This window comes from Labrus mixtus, chromosome 3 (genome assembly GCF_963584025.1).
Source record: "Labrus mixtus chromosome 3, fLabMix1.1, whole genome shotgun sequence".
Taxonomy (NCBI): Eukaryota; Metazoa; Chordata; class Actinopteri; order Labriformes; family Labridae; genus Labrus; species Labrus mixtus.
Window position 1 is genome coordinate 22,058,104 of NC_083614.1, and position 23,248 is coordinate 22,081,351.

Sequence of the window (23,248 nt, forward strand, 5' to 3'; positions counted from 1 at the left end):
GATCCTAAGTATGAAGAAGAGATCTGATATAAAGACTGTGATACTAGATGCAAAGATGGCACCCATTTTGTTGGGCACATACACTAAAAAATGTTCTTGCTTCCAGATTTAAATCAGGTGTATGCGTCCTATCAATATGTGTATCTCCTGCTTGCCCTTGTTTCAAGTGCCCACATAAAAGTAAAAGTATGTTAAAACTTTGTTGCCCAGGGCACCATAGTCAGATGGTTTTCATGCTGAGAGTTTTGAATTTAATAACATGTATGTAAGTTCAGGAGGAAAAATAAGAAAGTAAAAACAGTATCTCAATCAGTTGAATATACTTTAGTTCAATTCAAAGACAAGACAGGATTACCGTTTCAAAAGATGGCCTTCTATGGTTGTATTCATGGATGCCGTGGAAAGCCCATCTCGAAAAAACATGTAGCTATCAGATAAAGCTCAGTTGCTCGGATTGTGTCTTTTTAATATTTATATAAAGTTCATAAAGATAAGCCTTGCATCAATCTCATTTATGTCCTAAGGGAGGAAGTTGGCCACCATTTCATGCACAAGAAATAACAATTAACCTGCAATCAACATTCTGCATTTCCCATTAATTTTGTAGAGTTATGTAATTATACCTGTCGGATAAATAGTATAAAGAGGGAGTTTGCCCTTTGTGAATGGTGCCAAGATGTGATTGATGATAAGCAGTCCATTAATCTGATGCTAAGAGATCTCAGTTGCTTTTTTCTAACCTCCGTCTCTGATCTGCTTTAATAATAAGCAGGTTTAGACTCATCAAAATAAACAGTGTTACAAGTCCTTATCTCTGCATCTAGACGGCATGTCTGCGCTCTATAAATCATTGTATTTGTAATCAAAATGAGATACCACAGAATAAAGTATGTATTGAACATTTTTCTTCTTCGCCTTGTAATGGCTTTTGTGTGATTTGGAATGTTATCTACTTAAAGAGAATCGTGTTTTTCTTCATTTGAATTTATTTTGCTTTATGATGTTTGCAGGGGAAGCTTTTTGGTAACAAAGAGTACACGCAGACGAATCCCTTTTAGCTCTTAAAGGTAAAAACTGCACAATCATGCATTCATCACTTGGGTAATCATTCGCAAGAAAAAAAAATACTGATGAAGTTACAAACCAAACAAGTGATATAAAGATGAACTTGCTTGCAAACGACCATGCAAATGTGAAAGATTGAAATCATTCTGCTTAAAATTCTGAAACTACTGCATCATTACACAAAATAGTGTTCTTGGGAGTCTTGTTCTCAGCCTATTTAGGATATCTGCCAACAGATGAATTGTCCAGTAGCATGATTTTTTAGAAATTTGGCCTCAGTACAAAGGAACTCCTCTGAAAGTCACTGTAGAGCTTATGTTAGTATTTGAGTTTCCAGAGCTTGAGTGGAAAATTTGGCCTTTATCATGAAAAGGAGACCACACAAGAGCCACATAGGTATAAAACTTTCCCACTAAAGGTTTATTGAGTTATTTGGGTGCAACACTGCAATACCAAGCTCAGTATGGGCCCCCCAAAAATAGAAACAAGCGTAGTAGTTTTAAGATGGGATCTTACAATAAAACCAGCAAAGTGCTGGGAAGGTAAATGCTAGCAGGGAATCCTCAGGATGTTTCACTGTGTGAAGGGGTTTCCCACAGTTCAGGAAGTACAAAAGCTGACGCACTGCAGGCCTGCCGATCTGTCTTTTGGCTGCTGTATGTCTTTTGCCCTTCTTAGATTTAGTGGGCCACTAAGGCTTCCCAGTCAACAACTCTGAGCCAGTTTAAAATGACATACTTTCTCCCTATCTTCCCATGTTGGATAATCAGTTGTTAAGTCAAACCTTTGCCTGACGATTTACTAGGGGTCCTCGAAAGGTTGAAAAGCAATTCGACCTGCAATAAATCTCCAGGAATGGACACTGTGGTGCTATACAGACATATTGAAGAATGATTTGCCCTCTCATTCTCAACTTGGGGCCCTCAGGTAGGGATTTATGTTTAGCTGAGAGCTAGCTGGCTAATTTGATGCTGCTAATGATGGGATTGCATTTGGGAATCACCCATCGTCTCCAGATGACAGTCATGGTAATACTAAGCTATAATTAGACAGTGAACCCTTGATGAGTGCTGTCCTATAACTACATCTGTAAGATTGACATCAGAACAGAACCAATGATGTCACTTATCATACAAGGGGATTTCACAAGGGCGTCAGTGTCATCTACCTACCAAGATGGAAATCCCTGGTCATCTTTAGTTTGATGGTTTCTAGTATGATAAGGAAAGAGGACAAACCCAGTGAATAAGGGGCACGTATCCTCCCCAGTATCAAATTTAATGAATCATTCAAGATCCCGAGATTGCATCAAAACTCATATGCCTGTAAAAGAACACAGACATAAACATGGAATGGAACAGTTCCAAAAGCCTTAGGTAATCCATTTCACAACTTGTGTACTGCTAATTCCAAAATAATTGTTCACTTTCCCAGGGCAGTAATGGAACAGCCTTTGTTCTTTGGCATCTTAGTTGGAAAGCTGGACAAATATTGACTCCATGATGAACATAGAAGCCCCAGGTTAACGAGAACAAGGTGTGTGAATTTTTAGGGGCTGGGAGGGCGAGGGGAAACTTAACCAAGAACCAAATAAGGGTTTTTTTTTAGCCAAAAGGACACTCTGTGACAAACCTTTGTTATGAAGTGGCTCTCCTACATAGCACATGGGGACATCAATCAACTCCTTAAAGTCATCTTTTGTCATTTACAGAAAATAGGATGACATTATGCATTTACACATAACCTATGACTAGGTTTATTTCTCATTTGATCACAACTGTGAGTGATATCACATGACACCATCTGAAGTCTGAAGTTCCTGATATCTTGGCTATGTTAAAGGTATAGTATGTAGAATTGTATGACAATGTTTTCAAATATTCAAATATCTAAATTAATTAAGAATTGACTAAAAGTAGGGAAGGAGTGGCAGAGAGAACTCCCATGATTCCCCGCCAGCCTCGACATCATCTTTTGTTAATGTTTTGATTGAGAGCCCCCTGGCAGCGGATTTTACATACTGTGCGTTTAACAGTCATTGGAAAAGCCCAAAACATCTGATTGCTTTCCCACTAAACCTTATTTAATTTTGAAATGAAAGCATGTAGCATGAGGGGGTGCTATCCGATAAACAAATGCTATGTTATCCCAACACTGATACAGTATTTGAATGTTTCAGATGTAAGCTGTTCTAGTGGAGACCTGGATTCCTCTAACATGAAGTTATTTTTGACTGATAGATTGAGGGAGCGTGGGAGAGACTGATGCAATATGCTCATACTGAGTACGGATGAATTAATAACCATGCCTGTTTCTCTTTAAAAACCAAAAATCATGAAGGGCTGATCCAGTAAAGGTAATTAAGACTATAACCTTGTGTAAAACAAAAGCATATTCCAAGAGCTTTCTTAAAACTCCAGCACATAAAATGTACCTTTGCAACTTTTGTCTTGGACTTAATCCCAGATACTTGTGAAAAGATCCAGGCCAACTTCATCTAACCCCGCCAAATAGGCTTTTAATTTGAAGACTTCAGGATATAACGCAGTAAAAAAAAAAAAAAAAAAAAGTAATTGATAGATAATGTTTCCTGAACTTCTGGGCTTATTTTGTTGGTTGATTGTTTTGAAACTCATGGTTAACCTAATGCATTATACCAACAGACATGTTTTCCCCTTGCCTTACTTTTGCATATATTTGCACTGAAAACATATTTCCAGAAACTTGCAATCTTATTCTTACTGTGCCTAATTTAATTTTTGTCTTGGAAGTACTCTATCGGGCACAACTTTTTTGATTCTTTCTACCTGACCAACCCTAATTTGATGAAGTTCTAGTTTGGGTTTACACTCTACACTTTTACTGTTATGCTGTCTGTTGTCATCCAGGTCACGGTAAATCAATCTTAAACGGTTATACTCTTTGGTCTCCTCCTGTCCTTCGATCAATCACCATTTCCTCAAATATGACTCTGCTGTCTTTGTTTGTAATGGGTGGATCACATACTCTGCTATCTAAAGGTTGTAGAATGACATTCACTTCTACCGTGACCCTCCACACCCAACCTAACCCTGACAATTTGGGTGGGGGGCCAAATTTAAGTTGAGCTTCCATCCTGTCGCTGTGCTTTGAATCCTAACCTGGAAGGTTTTTAAGAACAATATTTATGTATAAAGCAGGTAAGAAATGGCAGATGGCAGACAGAATATTTACCACAATAATTGTTTAGAGATATTTGTTCCCAAAAGTCTTAGATTATTTCAACTTTTTTTTTCCTTAGTTCTGATTATGACCACATTTGGCCAAGAATTTTATGGAACTTATTCCAATAAATAAAACATTTTATAATGTTTTAAAACTTATTTTGGGACATCGTTTACAATCGTCGAACAGGGCCTGATTTGTTTGAATTAATTTTTTTTTTTTTTTAATTGCTCACAAAGTATTACACTCTCACAAGTCTGGCATTCATAATAGGGGGTTGAGTCATTGGATTTATTAAGTACTGAAAACCTTTTGACGGTTTAGCTTGTCAAGTCAACACGGTGCTGAATAACAGTGACGATTGACAATGATTTCAGAAATACGGTGTCTCAACAGGAACTACTATTTACAATTACAGATCACTTCATCATGTCCTCTGTTTGAACTTCTTTTGTATGCCAACTTACTGAAGTCACAACAATATCCACTGCCTAAATGGAGATCAGAGATTCTGTTAAACAGTCACCAAGTCTTGTTGCTTTTCAATTTGCTCGGTCTCACCAAAGGGAATTATTCCCTCATCCAACCACTTTGAAATCTACTCCAATCTATCAAAGTGGGGATCCAAAGGAAGCAGGTTTGATCTTTTGATTCAAGAGTACCTCACTAGGTACTTCCATCTCTTAAAAGTATTGCATGGCTCCAAAGTTCAAACTCTTGCTGTGGTCAAAATGGTGACATCATCAATTTAAAATTGTTTAAAATGATTTGGGAAAGAAAGGAATATGGGGAAAAACCCAAGGTTGACTGCATCGGTTTCCAGTTACAGTGACTTCTCCCAAACACTGAAATCTCACATATTCATCTTTTGGAACAACCTACACTGAAAATATACATCACCTGATATGCTATTCTTTTTTTTCATATTTGTTTTTGGTGTGGCCTAAAGGGCAGATATCAAGCTGAGGTGGACAGTAGTACATTGAACACTGCCCATTCTGGTAGAGAGACACTTTGAGCTCAGGCATCTGGCACAATGTGAGAGCCACATTGTCAACCTGTTTATGCAGAAGGTCACACATTTTGACACACACATACACAAACCGACACACACATAGCAGCTATTAATTCCCCAGCCGTTCCCCTTTTTGTCCCTTTTTTCACGCTTCCTTGTACTGCTGATTTTATGGTGACAGGACTAGAATGAAGCGGGAGAATTACCTCAGCTGATATTGTTAATCAGACATGACAAAAACAACAGCTGCTACACATAAAACCAAAGCAGTGAAAATGTTGCTGCAGTTAATAGATCCTCCCACACACACACAAACACCTTCATCCCATTCAAATGAATAAACTAAATAAATAAAGTAGATTGTACTAATGTCGGCAATTTTTTAGCCGTGCTAGCATCATGACTTGTGATGAATGTCACGTCATAAAACAGATTTCTTAACTGTACAAGAAATATCTCGTAGAATCTGACAACACAGTGCAATCAAGTCCAGTCCAACTTTTAATTATCATGAGTACAATGAAGCTCCAAGTCATCATTTGTATGCAAATTCTTTATTGAATTACCTCAATGACCCACGCTCACTCACTCACTTTTTTTTTTAACCAATTGCTCTCATCCTCTCAAAGACTTTTAACTCTGGCTTCAGCTGTTTCACAAGTTTCCCAGGTCCCATTTTTTATGAATCAGAATGTATTTTTCAGCTCATGGACTTTATGTACATTGTATTTCCTAACGTGAAAGTCTAGATCTTCTCATCAAAGCTTTCTCAAAACTACCATGAATATTTTCTTGCGGGTGGGAAAGCAGTCTAATCCCAATTAACCAACATATTGCCTATAATATTGTACTTTTTATTATTCAAAGTTCTAAGAAACAATTCCTTGTGGCTTTGGTTTTTGTTTTACAATTTTACACACAAAAAAAAATCCTGAGTTGATTTAGGATTTCCATAAAATATTGAGCAAAATAAACAGATAAATAAGCTGCTACTAAGGTAAAATAAATGTTTATACTGCAAATCCAAGTTGGTTCGATCTAATGTTATTTTAATCATAATTTTCCTTTTTAATATGTCTGGAGTAGGACATTGAGATTTGTAATTACTAAATGAAAAGAAACTACATCATATATTTTGCACAGGTGGTCTTGAAAAGTTTTGTCACAGGCTACATGTTTGTGTCAAGGGGCTGTGCGGTTTGAACAGAATCACACTATTTATCAATGCTAAACAACACTAGATCAACAATGTGGTCAAAATGTCCAAGAAGGCAGCTTTTTATTGGCATTACACCCACACTCTCGCCACATCCCTGTGGCATCTACAGTTAGCCTTCTTTCATGTTGCAATAGTTTAATCGCTATTTGCAAAAATAGTCAATGAAGACTGATGCAAGGAAGGTGTTTGTATTTCCCCTCAGCAAGTGATATGATACTTGTGTTATTTTTTATTCTCAATTCTCTTGACAGGTGACGAGGAAAAGTCAATAGCTGAATTATTTGAATTTTTTTGGTTGTCATTCTACTCACAGTGGTTTTCCCTTTAATCACCACAGAGGAGGAAGTTACAGAAGATACAAAAGGGTATTTGTGTGACTCTATCAACATTATTTGACACATGCAGGTTTAATTTAACACAATCATCATCCAAGCAATCCTCTGTAAGCTATACTCACTTATCCTTTGTGTTGAAAAACTTAACATTTTAGTTTTATTTACATAATAATAAGTCCTTTGAATAAATGCGATACTACTTCTTGTAATAATGCTACTACTTCTATTTTTTCTAATGTTTATGGTCATTGTCTTTCAGGGGGACAATAAAAAGAATTAGAAATTCTCTTTCAAATATTTATGTAATCATATTGTTTAACAGCTGCAGCTGAGTATTTCGTGTGTTTTTTTTAAACGATTTGATTTTGATATAGCCTGTGGTTGGTCCATGTTGCATTCTTATCGTAAAGAAACCACAATCAGTTCTGCTAAATGCATTTTAAGTCGCATGTTGACTTGAGCCATATGTTGACTTAAAATGTTGTTGTTTTGCCGAAACACACAACGATGTTTACACGTTATGGTTCAGGTGATAATTGTGCTGTTTCCCAACAGTGACATCGTTGTCATGCAGAAAGTCCTCTGAAATAGTATTAAAAAAAAACCTCTCTGTGCAAAACCACAAGAATAATTCAACTGAGCTGCTCTCTGTGATATTGCAAAGAAAAAAAGGCTATTAGCACAGAAATTACCTTTTAATTGACATTATATAAAGCTGCATTGATGTTCAGAATTGAAAGGTCTGAATGAATAATTGATCCTTTGAATACAATGTTAGCATGAAATGTAAAAAAACAACACCCACATAGGACCGACTTTTGTCCCACTGCTCAATAGGCTTTAACTCTCTTTCCTTGGCAATCTCCTCTTTTCTTTCCCAATCCTACAAACACATACACACACCCAACCACCTAGACAATTACAGACGTCTGCTCATTTAGCCCTGGGAACTTGGGCAGTTTATGGGCCAGATACTGCACTTTGGAAGAAACAATTTGGTACAATCATGAAAGAGCAGAAAAAGGAGAGCATAAAACACTCTTCTCTGGTGTAGATATCACAAGGCCCTCTACCTAAAGGCAAAGAGTAAGCTTATATTTGTTTTCATTTCTAAATATTATTATTATTATTATTATTATTATTATTATATTATTCTTGAGTATCAATTTGTATGTAGAATGAGGCCAACTTTTCAGAGGCAAAAAAAAAAGATAATTACTGAACATTGTTTCTCCATCTACTCCAAACAGCTCTTTCCCTTTAACAAAATAAAACTAGGGGTACCAAAGTGAAGTGCTGAAGCTGAATGATGGGTTCTAACTTCTAACACCACCAGAGGGCATTCTTCTGAGGATGAAAGTTAAAAACTTAGTCTCTTAGACTCTTACATGTCTGACTGTGCTCTCACCAAAATGTGTTCCCTACGCTTCCAACAACTAAACTTTAGATAAAAACCTTGATAATTAACACACTGAGGAGCTGCTGGTTTAAAATCTGTGTTATATCTAGTGACACGATGGCCTTGAGCAAGGCACTTAATTGCAAACCACTCTTAAGAACTGCAAAAGAGAAGAAACACTGTGACAAGAGGGTTTCTGGTTTGTATCTTGTAACAGCTGGGAAACTGGCTGTGGAAAAAAAAAAGCTCTACTCACTTAAAAAAACACGGTTAAGGTGCTGCTAAGCAAAGCACTGAACCCTACATCTGTTCCTGCTGACCAGAAGAGCTCCCAGGCCAAAACATGATACGATTTGCCAAGAAAATTTTCCCAAATATGTAAAAATAGACAGTGATGTGTAGAGAACATGCGTGGGATGTTCTAAAAATGATGTATTCTTTGCGGAAGCCTTTGAAAGACTGTTTGTCCATCACTAAACACCTTCAACATCACTTGAAGTAACTAAAAGACTGTGAAAACACTTTTGAACATCTGTCCAAAAAACTGTGACGACATCTGTGCTGGTTTTCTTTTTTTCTATCTTATGACAAAGTTTTCCATCAACAGAAAACAAGTGCCGATGTAAGAGGACAAAAAAAAGCTGTCGATCATGCTCAAACCATCATGTGCCCCTCTGGTCCTGTTAAATGTATTTTTCTAACAAAGGGACAGCAAACCCCCCACAGAAAAGAACAAAGGCACACAACACTTTCCATATAAATGTGCAGTGGAAAGAACACTAAAACCAGAGTAAGAGTGAGCAGATGTGCCCGACTCAGAGATGACACCATGTCGTTTGACTTTAAAGCCACATGTGTCTGAAGTTAGGGACATTTAAAAGTGTCTACCGTCATCCGAGGAGCAGAGAGGACAGGCTGTGGTGCTGAAGCTGTAAGGCAGCTTGTTACTTGTTTTCTGCTGTGGCGATGTCAGCAGTAGCACTCCTGCCATCTTCTGGACCACAGTGGGACAGATGGACATGTCAGAAAAGGCAACATGTGTATGTGGGTTTCTGTAATGAAAATAAAAAAAGGAATGAAGAGGCATTTGAACACTTTCATTGCTGGCCAGCAAAAGAGGCTGCACATTTGAACAAATGATGCGCATCTACAAAACAGGTGTATGGTTTGAGTTAACATTATATAGCCCTGGAGAGAACTGTAAGACGGGTAAAGGAGGAATATTTCTTCTATTAAAGATGGATGGTGCAGTGATAAATGTATATTTAAATTTATATATATATTTCTTTTTTAGTATAAAAACAAACTCAAGCGACCCATTTGTGCCAATATGGTGTAGTTATGATCATGTTAATATGGCTATGGGTGAAACATGTTTTTTTTTTTACTCTAATGGGGCAGGATGTAACACTTATGTAACATTAACATTGTTATGTCAGAAAAAAAAATTCTGCAGTTTGATATTGTTTGCCTTGTATTCACTGAGTACATCTCTTAATTTGAACTAGAGAGAGAATATCTCTTTTATGTGGCACTAAAAAAAGGCTTTTGTTACATGCTGTAGTGGTGCATTCATTGTGTTGTTCTGTTTTCCCTCCCTCTCTCTCTCTGATGCTCTGCATGTCAGTATTCTCCACTGCAGCTGTTTATTGAGCTCACCTGATATAACGTAACAATCAAGGCCCACAGCATAAAAAGCAGGACTTTTGTGGATTCTTGTAGGTTTTATTTCAAAGATGCTTATTTTCAGTTAATGTGTGTATTTACTTTTGATTTGTTAATTATTCATTAAATGATTTGTTCATCCCCAGTATCCCTTCTTCTCTTCACACATTTCCTTGTTATTCCCTGCATAGTCAATCAAGCTAATGTAGCAGCTATTCAACTAAACATAATTGGTACAACAGACTGCATCACATGCAAAGCAGGTTAAATATTATTTTCCCCAGCTTTGTTCTATAGGTGGATTTTAAAACAACATAATTGTTTTTTATTTTTATTTGCCCTCTTGGTCTAGAAGTCATATTACATAAATAACCCACACTATTAATGCAAGTCTTCTCTGACTTAGAACTGCTTTACAGCTTTACTCATGCTGTACAGTATTTGGCTGAACTCTAGTATTCACTGTACTTCCTCCAGCTCTAAAAAAAGACAGGCTAGGTCATACGGTAGAGGAGATTCCCAACCTCATCAAGACTAATCTGGAAAATGGTGGTTGAATGAAATGATTTAGAAAGTAGAAAAGAATTTAGAAGGATCCATTATTTACACGATCAAGGCCGACACATCCTTGGGTTCTGACTGACCCATATTCCAGAGCCAGGAAACTTGTCCTCACCACCACCACCTCCACAAGCAGCCTGGTCCAACACAGGTTAGCAGAAGAGGGCCTACTGATCCTGATCCAATGCAACCCAGTGCTAATTCCCTGGTGAAAGCCACCCAGTCAGTCCAGCGATGCCTCAAAACCTCACCGTTTATATGAACAAGCTCCTCTCTGAATGGGAACCCAGGAACTAGGCCGGTAATAACAGACCTCAGGAAAAAAAAGATTCTGACCAAAGAGAGAGTGGTGAACACAGATTCACCCCGTTCGCCCCTTTAGTTTTCTTTCCCTGCAGGTTTTTGGGAGAATGTCTAAACACGCTTCCTGCAAAGCAATGTAGTATTTATTACAGCCTCCGTTTTTGATGGCTGGGGTCATGCAGCCTGCTGTCTATTTCTCCTAGAGGTCATTAGGGCTGGATTCTGTGCCAGGAGAGGAAGGGAAGAAGGAAATCTAAGATGCAGGGACTAAATTGGTAGCAAATGTATTGCCTTCAACTTGCCCCTTGGCCTTAATGCGTTTTTCAAGTGCTCTGCTCACTGTGCTCCAATGATGCAGGGATGGCTTGCCTCTGAAATAATATTTCAACAGTGGTTACAGACGCAAAACTGGCGCCATCTCTCAGCTTGGGTTGTTCCCACCAAAGTGCAGCATAAGGGATTTTCATTTTATTTCTGGGAATATGTTCACTTTCCTGTGTAGTGGTAGTGGCCTTAAGTTTAAGAGAAGCAGGCTCATGACTTTAAGGTTGCAGGTTTGAATTCCCCCCGGCTAAGCGACAAAACACAATCCTCCTTCCTCATTTAATAGCTATACCATTGCCTTTGAGCCAAGCATCACACTGTATCTGCAGTGGGAGACTGCGGTTGTATTAGGTTCCTCCCAGGTTGGATAATGTAACTGTGTGAGTGTGATGCAGGGCGTTACTGGGGGGGGGGGAAGAAGCACATGCACAAATTACCTAGAAAGGCTACAAACAGACATTGGCTCAGATGCAACCAAGCCACCCACACAAGCCCGAAACTGAGCTAGTGAGCAATATAAACAAATTGAAAAAGCCCTAGTGTGTTAATGAGAAATCATTTACTCGTATGGTTCAGTCATTCTGGTCAGCCATTTTGCAAAAATAATGTCTACTAAGTTTGAGATCAATGCCTCAAAGATGTTTACTTGAAGGCTAAATTGCAGTTTTTCCGCAGGAAAACACTTTAAAAGATGACATTGACCATCTCATTTTCATTTCAATGGCTCAGTGGAGTCCCATTTACTCTCTGCTTTCCTTCAGCCCAACAGGCTCAATAAAAGTCAATGAGCTGATGAAAACAGGGAAACCTAGCTGTTGTCCTATGCAAACAGCATATGGTTTTTTGAGTGTGGCTGCACATGGCAGCACTCCTTCGTCTTCATTTTCAACTCGTCCTCTTACCATCTGGGTAATTATGAAGTTTCAGATACCCCAGCTGTCTACTTTCACGAGTTCACTTCAGCTTTAATGTATATGTTAATTAAGAAAGCTGTACATGCAGTGTTAAAGCCAAATGATTCCAGATTAGCCTTCTAACGTTAAAATCCAGGTTCAGTTCAAAAATAAGCATCTTAGAAGAGTAAATATTGTTTGAAATAATGTCATTTAAATGTATGTGAATTTGCACACACAAAAAAAATCCTCTATCATTTCCCGAAACCAGTCATAGGGATATTCAAATGGCAGCAATTCAGCATTTGGCCTGTTTACAACCAAAGTCACCTTTTGTGTATTTTATGGTCAAAGGGGATTCATGTGGTGTGGATAATCTATAGCAGCAGTTTTTTGGCCTTAACATTCAGATAGTTCTGCAGCACACATTGGGCATTGTCAGCAAGGACTTGAGAACGACTAATATAAATTAGTTTAATAGTCAATTAATATTTCCTTGTAAGATTTGTTTGTGAAAGATGAATGAGCATCTGAAATATTTGATTTACAAGCAGAGCGTCGATTTGATCCTCTAAAAAAATAGCCAATGTTGATTTAGGCATCTGGCAGTATCCAAGACTGAGAACTTTACGTATATTGTGTTTTATGAACGACAATAAATGGGTTAAAAAAAATGTTTCCAAAAAAGTCGTAGACCACTGTGAGCACAGTCAAGATGTGGTATATTGCCACCAGTAAAGCCGTCACAAAATAGCATGGACTTACAAGACTAACACCGAGCAAAAACAACTGGAACTGGTAACAGGGAAGTTATTTGGTTAAAAAAAAGGCGGCTTTCGTTACTATGGAAACACAAGCAAGGCATACCGAATAGCTAGGTGTCGCTTGACAGAATGTAGCTAACATTAGTCTGGGGCTCACAGTACAAAATACGCTTACCTTCAGCTCAGGACGCTTACTTACAGTAAGTAGTTCGCACTCAGTCCTCCTCTTTATCCTCATGAACGTCTTTTCTATCCTAAAACATGTTTGGCGTCATGTTGTCCTCCACTGTGTTAGCAATTAGCATTCTCGTCTATCGTCGCTCCCAGGTCCTCCACTCTCCCTCGTAAAGCGGTCCGCCATTATCAGCTAGTAAGCCTTCTGAACACTTTAAAAATGAACGAACTTATTGTATTTCATCGAAAATACCTGACACTTTCAGTATCTTCTTGACTAAAAACTACGAAACTACGCATGTTCATAGTTGCCCCAAATTTGCATTCGGAGATACAATGAATGGATCCAAACAATCAAGTAAGTTCAACTTCACAGCCAATCAGGTGATCGGAAGTCAATTGTACATTCTACATACAGTATATGTTTGGTTTTAAGTTATGTATTGCTTGATAGTTGTTGTTGTTGATAATGATTTAAAGAAACTCACCTTGTGCACTGCCTCTGTTCAGTGCCTCTCAGCACCCTGTGTCAGTTCAGACTTGAAGCTGTTTGTAACTTGCTGATGTTGTTCAGCACCTTGCTTGTCTTGTAGGCTACTTAATCTCTGATGTATATTTCTTTGGACAAAATCAACTGCTAAATTAAACTGTAGAATTATTGTAGAATTGTAAAACTGGGCCTACTTTAATGTGTGCTTAGCCTACCAGACGGTTTGACAATTTCATTACAGTACAGGAGACTTTATAGAGTCTCTGCAGGAAGGTTACATGGCAACCATAAAATGTGTTTTTGTGTTTTTTGTAAAAAAAAACTAGAAATGACACATTGATAAATGAGTCTTCAAGGTGGAAAGGTTAATTTGTTAATATTTGACGGTTCCAGGCTACCTGTTTTCAATTTTGTTCTAAACTGCTTCTCTCCTGGCTGTAGCTTTAAATTAAGCATGAAATTCCATGTCTGCTTAAGATAGTCTTTGATCCCGTTATGATGGGGGGAAATGTTGCTTTTGCTCGCTAAAACATCTTCCAACAAACAAACATTTTATTTTGTTGATGCCCAGACCAGATTAAAAACATAACCCCATGTGTAAAGCAATTTTCCTCATCTTCTGCATGAATAACACATTCCCAACTAGAAGGTCTTTATTTGACCGAGTTATTATCTCTGATATGTCCCCTTCCCCAAGGCAAAGTGAAATCAATGGCACAGGTATAAACATCTGTCACAATGCTCAGATTGAACTCAAGACAAAGCCTTCCGAAGATCCTTGTATATTGTAAGGGTTTTAGGCTCTCTCTTTTTACAGTTTCATATCTTGGTTGCAGGTTGTGATACTGACAGCATGGAGGTAATGGGATTCAGGAGGTTGTCTTCCCTGGTTCACCTTGAGGGGCTCAGCCTATTACTCTCAGCCAAGCCTTGAGGCTTTCTCTCCGATAGGTCAAGATAAGAAAGTTGTATTGTTTGTTATATATCTGTAAACAGTAAATGGATTCTGTCAAATCTGTGCATGAACTAAAAAAACTGTTGATGAAATGTGTGGCCACTGTTCTGAAGCTTAATATGTAGAGTGTGTTTTTGGATTGTATTGAGGCATTTATATTAGGGCCGTCAAATGTTTGAAATTCCAATTTTTTGGCATTTAAAAATAAAAATCTTATTTTATTTTGTTTGAATTCAACCCTGCTTTTATTTTGGAATTAAGCAAGGATCTCCTGGTAGATCAAGGGGGGGCAGCGAGCACTCCTGAGGTTGGTGGGGGGTTCTGTGCCTTGCTCAAGGGCACCTCTGCAGTGCTCAGGAAGTGGACTGGCACCTCTCCAGCTACCAGACCAATTTCCAGGTTTGGTCCGCACCGGGACTTGGACCTGCGACCCTCCGGTTCCCAACCCAGGTCCCTGCAGACTGAGCTACTGCCGCCCCCAAAAGGCAGTTAAGAGTGAAATGTTTGATGCCATAAGGTGGATATTTCTTTTGATTCGTCAACTGAGCTGTCTAGTTTTTTTTAAAGTGGAATAAGACATTCAAAGATGCAGCAGTGCTGTTCTTTTCCATCACTGTGACTACAGGGAGACATGTGCGGAGGCTTATCTACAGAAATAGCATGTGATTAATAGAATGTGTACATTAATTACAGACGTTCATTAATTGTGACTAACTAGTTAATGTTGACAGCTAGCATAACCCTAACCCTAATACATATTTATAAATAGATTTTTTGGGAACTCATTGAATGGATCAAATCAAATAAGTGTCACAAAGTTGTGTTACTCCATATTTGCTGTCGGTCAGTTTGTATAGCCAATCTGCATTGAAGATGATTGCTGCAACTTGAATAATATTAATTTCAGCTGATTCTGACTGTTCCAACTATGACCACTAGATGGCGTACAGATAAACATAATAAACCTTAACATATGGTTGTTGAAGTCATTATTTCGGCTTTGGGGATAATCAGATTGTCAAATACAATAAATCAATTAAAACTTACAGACTTTCTTTGATTTGTTTTATCTATATGCCCTAGTTTTGCCTTGCACTTTTTCTTTAGGACATTTTCTTAACTGATCCCGTTTTCATTTTGATTAAAGAATTACAATTGTAAACTGTGGAACAAAAGAATACCAATACAGAAATACTAGAAATCAGCACAATATTTTACAAAATATGTCGCATGTGGCTTAACTGAAATGCTCAAGCATACCCCAGAATAAAAACAAATGATTTTTGTTCTTCCAGTCTTTTCTGTTTGATTTGGAGTGATGTGTATTTGCTTTTGCTGCAGGTTATTGTAATCATTCATATTTAAATGTGTTTTTGTAAGATTCCTGTCAGGTTTAAATCATATACTGTAGAGAACCATGTGGTTTTAAAACATTGAACGGTATTATGCTGCTCTCTACAGGAAATAAAATATATGGCAGGTCTCAAAAGCTGCTCATCTTTTATAAGGGCATGGTACCATATACCAGCTTGTGTAGATTTTATCATGAATAATTTCTGATGGTAAACTAAGACAGTTAAGATGGTTTGATACAAATATATATTTTATTACAAAAACAATCATAATAATAATAATGGGGAGGACCAAAAAACAGAGTTCCCAAAAAAGTAGACAAATTCATGTTTTGGAATAGACTTCTGCAAATTCCAAATGGTTTTAACAAGCTGCAGGTGGACCAGTGATGGCATTCATTCCTTGAAAATAATCACTAACTATTTAATCCTACCAGGAAAGAGGTTTCAGTGTGATATTAAGCCATCCCTGCAAAGCGAGATAAAAACATTGAAGAATTGACATACTTCAAGACAGAAAAAAAACATGAATTTGTCTGCTAACATTAGCCAACATTATACTCAGTGGATACAGATAAAGACGTGGGGTTCTTTTCTTTGTCATCTCTTATCCCAAGTTAACCAGAGTCATGAGAGTGGAATGTTTAGTTCAAAAATTGAAAATTGTTTTTATAGTATTATTGAAGTAAAAATCTGAGATAAAAGTACAATACAAGACCACACCCTTATACCAGGAACTAATCACAAACAAGTATCTAGGCATTACATCCTTATTTTTCTGAATTTGAAAACAGTTTACTTGAATGTAATATAGACTTTACATGTCTAATAGAAAATTACTGTTTCTGGAAGTAAAAAGTAACACTATAGCTAAACATGTTCCTTGACTTAAAACAACTTTCAAGACAAATTTGAAAGGGTCCAAAATGTTTTTGTTTTTTTCATTTACATGATGGTGATAAACTCTTATCTTCAGAGCGCTGGGTTCTCCAGTGTGTCTGAGCCACTAACTGGTTTAAATCCTGGTCTCCACTAATAGACTGTTTGGGCCAGTATGAGGTTCTTCTTTGACACAATGTCTGTTTAACACACGTTTTGTGTACTGAGAGCTAAATATGTCGGACCTCCATAAACTGTACCGTTTATAAGTCTCAGTCACTGTCTGAAGATTCACTGGAGCTTGAGGAGGAAGAAGACGACTCCTGTTTCCTCTTCTTCTGTTTCTTCTTGTGGTTTTTCCCGTGTTCCTTTTTGTTCTTTTTGCTTTTCTTCTTGTGGCTTTTGAGTTTCTTTTTCTTTCCCCTCTCCTCTTCTTCAGATGAGGAGTCAGATCTGCTCTGTTTCTTTTTCTTCTTTGTGGTCCTCCCATCACTTGATGATGAAGCAGATCTGAGGAGTAAAACATTTGAAAGTACTACCATAAGCAGACCACTCTCAGACTGTTTACACTTTTGTAAGTATGTTTCAAGTATTATGGATGAAAGAATTCCTGTCCTGAAGTACTTGCTGTTTAATATTTCTATGCAAAAAGTTAAGGGTGCACCGATAGATCGGCATGTGACCAGAACTGGCCGGTTTTAAGACGGCCCTGATCGGTGACTGGCCGGTCCTCACAAGTATAGCCGATTTTAAGCAGTGACACAAACATTAAGGGACGGCCACACACACAACAAGCTAACATGTCGGCAGTGCAGACGTGAGATGCCCATCAGCAGAGGAGAAATAGGTTCAACACACGAGGAGAAACACACACGGTGAGTGATCATTTCTTCAGGAGTCTGAGAGAATTCAGAGCTGAACAGAGTGAAGCAGCAAACTTCTCTGTTATTAAAATCTGATCTATGAATGAGATAGATTAAAAACCTAAAGGGACAAAGACTGTTAATGGCTGTTTGAATCTCCAGAATGAGAAAATTTAATGCAAAGAATTTAGTTAATGTGATATTGTAAAAGACCATTGAATACCTTTTGTTTGTTTTACTTTACGTAGACACTTCCACCATGTAAATTACTGCATAAAACTAAAGTAGAATACAGGCAACAAAGGGTTTGATTAATTTGATTGATATTTAAATCAAAGACTCTTTCCTTTTTGCTTTTTTGCTTTTGCTGTCAATAATCGAGCTTTAAAAACAGAAAATCGGTATCGGCAGGTCAGACCAAGTAAAAATCGGAATCGGCCAGAGAAATTGCAATCGGTGCATCTCTACAAAAAATGTCTTGAACAATGACAATATTTCAAAATGGTTACCTCTTTCTTGAATTCCTGTCTCTGCTCTTCTTCAGTTTGCGCCTCTTAAGTTTGTCATCGTCATCATCATCAGAACCTGCAAAACAGAACAGTCCAGACTTGAGTAACTGGAACAATGGCTGCTTATGGATTTAAAGAATTATAAAAAGTGTATCTGATAGTATCAAATGAAAGACTTCCCCCACTGGCACATTTGTGGCTACTGCGTCTGCTCATCAATGTTCACATTTCTAAGATTAGCCAATACTGTATCGTCTTTTACTTGTGCTTTTATCAGTTGATATTTAGCTTGAGGGAGTCACTTTTTGTTTTTTTGTTTTCACCTCTGTGTTGCTGGGCGCCTCGCCTCATTTTCACGGTGCGCTGAACTACAGGCGAGTCTTCCTCACTCTCCTCAGTGCTGGTGCTGCTCACATCCAGGACGATGTCTTTCTGTGGGTCGACTCTGACAAAGTTCCGACACTCAAAGGTCAAGTGGCCCGCTGAAAATGTTAAACACAGGAGGGAAGAGTTGGACTTCCGACTGACGCATGGACATGTTGAAGTTGTCTCCAGGGACGTATGTTCTTATAGTTCAGCATATGATGATCATTCAACTCCTCACAATAACCATTTTGGATTAAACATGATTGTATGGGCTGAACACACATTTACTTAAACAAACCCACATTTAAACACAACAACAACAAAGAGACTAAAGCAACACATGCAAAAATACTCAAAGACCACGATCCCCTCAGACTGAAGACTAAAAAACAAAAACAAGAATGAAGCTTATGGGTCAAAGCTTTACTTACGATATCCACATTTCTTGCATCCAGCTCTGATGTTGTCCTTATTAGGACCTGTGAATGAATACATCGAGATAGGGTTTTTTTTAAACTGTACTATATACACTTACACCGTAACATATAAACATCTGTTTTTATGTGTATGACTATTATCTTAATATTCATGTTTTACGTGTTGAGTTAGCTAAAGTCTCATTTCGTTTTATGAAATGCTGAATAGCTTACATGACAAGAGGAAATAGCTAAATAAGGAACCGAATATGAAACATTTTCTTTTGAGTTTGAAGATCATTGGAAGCCGAAGCTACTTGTATAAATGTGTTTAGTGATTGAAATGGGTATCAAGCTAACGATAACATTAGCACTGGGTGCTTTTGATACTCATTGCAACTATTCAGGCTCACAAATGACTGTTTTAACTCGAGTTAAATTATAAATGAACTAATACCTGGTTCAGCCATATTATTTTCCACAAAAAAAGCCGAAGAATTACAAAAAATGTGGTTGCGAGCGCGCAAATTCACCAATCTTCACACGAGTAGGTACTCAAAACAATGTCGACCGGAAACATTAGTTCTAGAAACTTCAGGTTTTCCGTCTAATTCTTCCACTGGCGGTCTGCAAACCGAGATAGTCGCCTACTACCGCCACCTATCGGACTGGAGTATGTGACGTAACGATGCCTTGGTTTGAGGATATTTTTAAATATATAATTTATACATTTTTATATATTTTTTTTTGCTTTATTTGAAGTAAAATATATTTTTCCATAAAACAAACGAATCATGAAAGCTTTATGTTTTATTCTCTGTTTTAAATATTTGACTTCTCATTACTCATGTTGTCAAAAGAATAAAGCTTTAAAATTGATTTATAGCCATATCCTGAAGATGCTTCAATTTCTTCATCATTAGGCTACATTAATAACTCAATAAAAGCATATTTGGAGTATTGTAATCATTCATATGTTTACTTGTGTGTGTTAAAAGATTGCCCAAAAGCATGATGCCATATGCTCTGGAAAATAAAGACAGCCGCACGGTGAATGTCTGTTAAAAGCTATTTTCTCTGCTCCTCCTGCAAAGCCCTGATCCTGAGTGATTCCATGCATCGAGTTACTCTATTAAAAAATTCTGAGGAATTTTCAAAAACAATATTTGCCCCCGTGCTTGATTGCTTTCCCAGTAAAGCATTTGTGGTTTTTAGTTAGGGGTTAATTGAAGGCAGCCAGAGTCGGACTGGCAGATGGAAAATGTCGACAGATGCAGGGCCCCCAGACATGCCCTCACCATCATGTCTGTGACTGTGAAACACACAAAAACATAGAAGCTCACACACACACACACACACACACACACACACGCACACACACGCACACACACACACACACACACACACAATCTTAGTTTGGGTCTTTTGATCATGCCATCTGCCCCAGTGACCACTCTGCCAAGAATAATACTGTTATTAACTTTATTTACAATAAAAACTGATACAGTTGCAGTCAGTGTTGTGTAATCAGATGATGCCTCAAGATAAGCTGCCTCACCGCTTTGCATTCCACACAGCAGGAGGACTTTGATCCACTACACCTCGCCTTTTTCTCTTCTGCTCTTTTAGTCCCCTCACATGCTTTCAAACGCATGACTGCGTGTGTCATGTATTATTCTGTTTTGGCAGGAAATGCACTGTGTTGAGCCATGAACATATTTACCTGCATCATGGATTCCATAAACAGAAGTACAGAAATTGAACATGTTATTACAGTATTCTTTTAAAAGGTTTTCCTCTTAAGTCTTGTAAAATTGCTGATTATCATATCGTGCAAAAGACTGGAAGTTCCCAGGATTTTATTCCGCAGGTCTACAGGGAAATTTTCTATGATCATCATAGTACCTTTGTGTTTTTTCTGTTTTAATTATAGTAATTGTGTTTTTGTTTTATTTTTGTCAAAATACTCTAAAGCCTTCCTCCAGGCGTGTGAAAAAAGCTTCAGTCCATCATATCTGAGCCTTAAAAAGAAGCATTAGAAATTTTGAAAGGCAATGATACAGTTCAAGGGAGTGAACTTTATCTCTGTGGGGGTGTATTGCCTCAGGTAAGAGATTAAAACAAAGGGTAAACCTGTGCAGGTGTTGGCTGCATGGTTACTTCTATACTGCACAGAAATGTTTAATTCCCTGTTCAGCCACTGGACGGTGCAAAGAACACTCAAAAAGAGAACTTAAAGAGAGAAATGTATTGTTTTATGTTGAAATGAATGAGTTGTGATTCCTGTGGCAATACAGACACATACACAAAAACAAAGCCAAAAAAGGAAACTGCATAACACACAGTCACAAGTTTATAACATTTAGCCTCTGCTCAGTCGACACCAGCACAGTGGAAGAAATGCATACCAGCAGTCTGAGAGAGATGAGGGCTCCTAATTAACTGTGTATATCAAGTTTCATCCACTTCATACAGTTTGACTCAGAGTAATCTGAAACTGTTATTCCAGATGTCTTACAAGCTTTAGTCTCATGACCTGTGCTTTCACTCACACATGTCTTTCTCTAATATCTTCATTCCATTTACAGTAAAACAATGATTTATGTCATTTGTCTTTAATGCTTTGTTGCTAGCAGGTTATAAGTCACAGTCTGCATTTTAAATGTAAGGAAAGGGTACCCACAAACTAAAGCTAAAAAAGATATAGCCTTAAATGTATTCATGAAGCTTTTAAGGGGCCATGTAAAAAAAAAACTTAATCTCAAGAAAAAACTAAAGGTGTATAATGTATATGTACTTTGGTTCTAATGTTCTGCATGTTAAATTGTCTAGAGTCAAAGAAATGAGGGATATGCCTTTTTTGAGCATACTGTTGTGTAAAATGGGATTTCAAAAGAGTCTTATTGGTATCTGTTGACAGGCTGCTCACACACTTCCTGCACATATCATAAAGGGGTACTGACACTACAGATAAGCCTCTTGTAAAGCATTCCTCTGTTTATTTGCTGCTGCTGCTTTAGTTTCCATTCTTACCTAATTCTCCCTGAGATGTCCTCCTAAAAATAATTACGAGAGTTGTAATTTTTGTACATTTTGTAACATTTTGTTATGTAAACAAAATGTTCTATAAACCTGTTAGTCTCAAATACAATGAACCCCACTGTTCTAAGGACATGCTACATATCTTTACTTAGGAGTTTATAATGTGAAATAAATCAGAAAAAGGCATAAATAACATTAAAATGTTGCATTTACCCTGTCTCTGAAATGATGACAAATTGTAAGAAAACAGTTTGGGGTAAGTAGTCAAAACGAGATTCACCAATCTTAGATGTGTGACTGTTTTGTTTTTAGAAAATCTTTGAATTGTACATCTTACAACTGAACAACAAACTCTGAGTTACACAACAACTGAGATGAGACAGTGATGTTTTAAAGCTATAAAAATGACAATATGTGCAAAAGACATGGGTCATTATCAAGGTAGCTTATTCCTTCATTTATTTCATGAACTTCTCTGACAGGGATAACTCAAGGCAGTCTAACACAGAGGTCCATCTCTGCAACATGGCTTTAATAAAGTTTTGGCAATGAGCAACATTTTAAAATAAATCTTGAAACACTCAACACTCCACCGGGATGCTCCACGGTTCATTTAAAAACGAGTCCCTTGTTTGTCAGATGTTGCGTTCATTATTCAGATTCATTATTCATAGCTCCTTGCCACAAACATATGTCAAAGATGTGGCTTCAAACAGAGGCCTCACACAACATACTCTGGTGGTTTCATGAACTTTTACCAGCCTAACTGACTACCAGTTGTCTTTTACCCCAACAAACATAATGGAGAATTGCGGTTAGGGAAGGCAGCAGGATTATAATGGACTCTACGCAGCTAAAAAAAGATTTACTGACAATGAAACTATTTCATCATCAATTTACATTTTTTTTATCAGAAGGAGCAAAACTCCAATTTATGATTCAACAGAACTGTTGGTGGCACAAAGGGCTAAACTGAAGCAGAATGGCGCTTCTATTTTATTGCTCGAACACCTTAGCTTAGAATTTTTAGACTGCTTACATTTAATAGTTCAAACTGCACACATAAATAAGCTAAGGTTGACGGACATGGCCTTCATTTTTGCAGGTTTTTGGTCAGAACCAGAGCACATGACCCAAGTGGAGCAGTGAAAGATTCAACTTGTCGCTCAAATAGCTGGAAATGGAAATTGCTCACTGCTTGCTCCTGCATAAAAAGCAAAGGGCTGTTTTGTAATCAATTAAGCATGAACGCTATAGCCAGACCATCTCAAAAATAAAACTTGAACTTGAATGGTTTATCTGGCTCTCCCCAAGGCTACATTAGTTCTGGATCACGCATGCTTCAAACTCATAGTCTGAGCGGTATTGGAGTGATGTTCGACGGAGTAGGAGCTTAGGCTTCAACTTGTTAAAAAGAAACAGCTCAGTAAAATATCCTTACACTCTTTACTTACA

The 23,248-nt window shown here is 37.7% G+C and overlaps 1 protein-coding gene across 1 annotated transcript; it reads right to left on the reverse strand.

The window, feature by feature from the left end:
* Nucleotides 1-15,948: 15,948 nt before the first annotated feature.
* On the reverse strand, nt 15,949-19,339 carry srek1ip1 (SREK1-interacting protein 1). Its single transcript, XM_061033809.1, has 5 exons — nt 19,209-19,339; nt 18,767-18,814; nt 18,293-18,451; nt 17,970-18,045; nt 15,949-17,107 (listed from the first exon to the last, which is right to left on the reverse strand). Exons 1-5 carry the CDS (start codon nt 19,219-19,221, stop codon nt 16,870-16,872), a joined length of 534 nt encoding a protein of 177 aa, XP_060889792.1. The 5' UTR covers nt 19,222-19,339; the 3' UTR covers nt 15,949-16,869.
* Between the last annotated feature and the right edge of the window lie 3,909 nt (nt 19,340-23,248).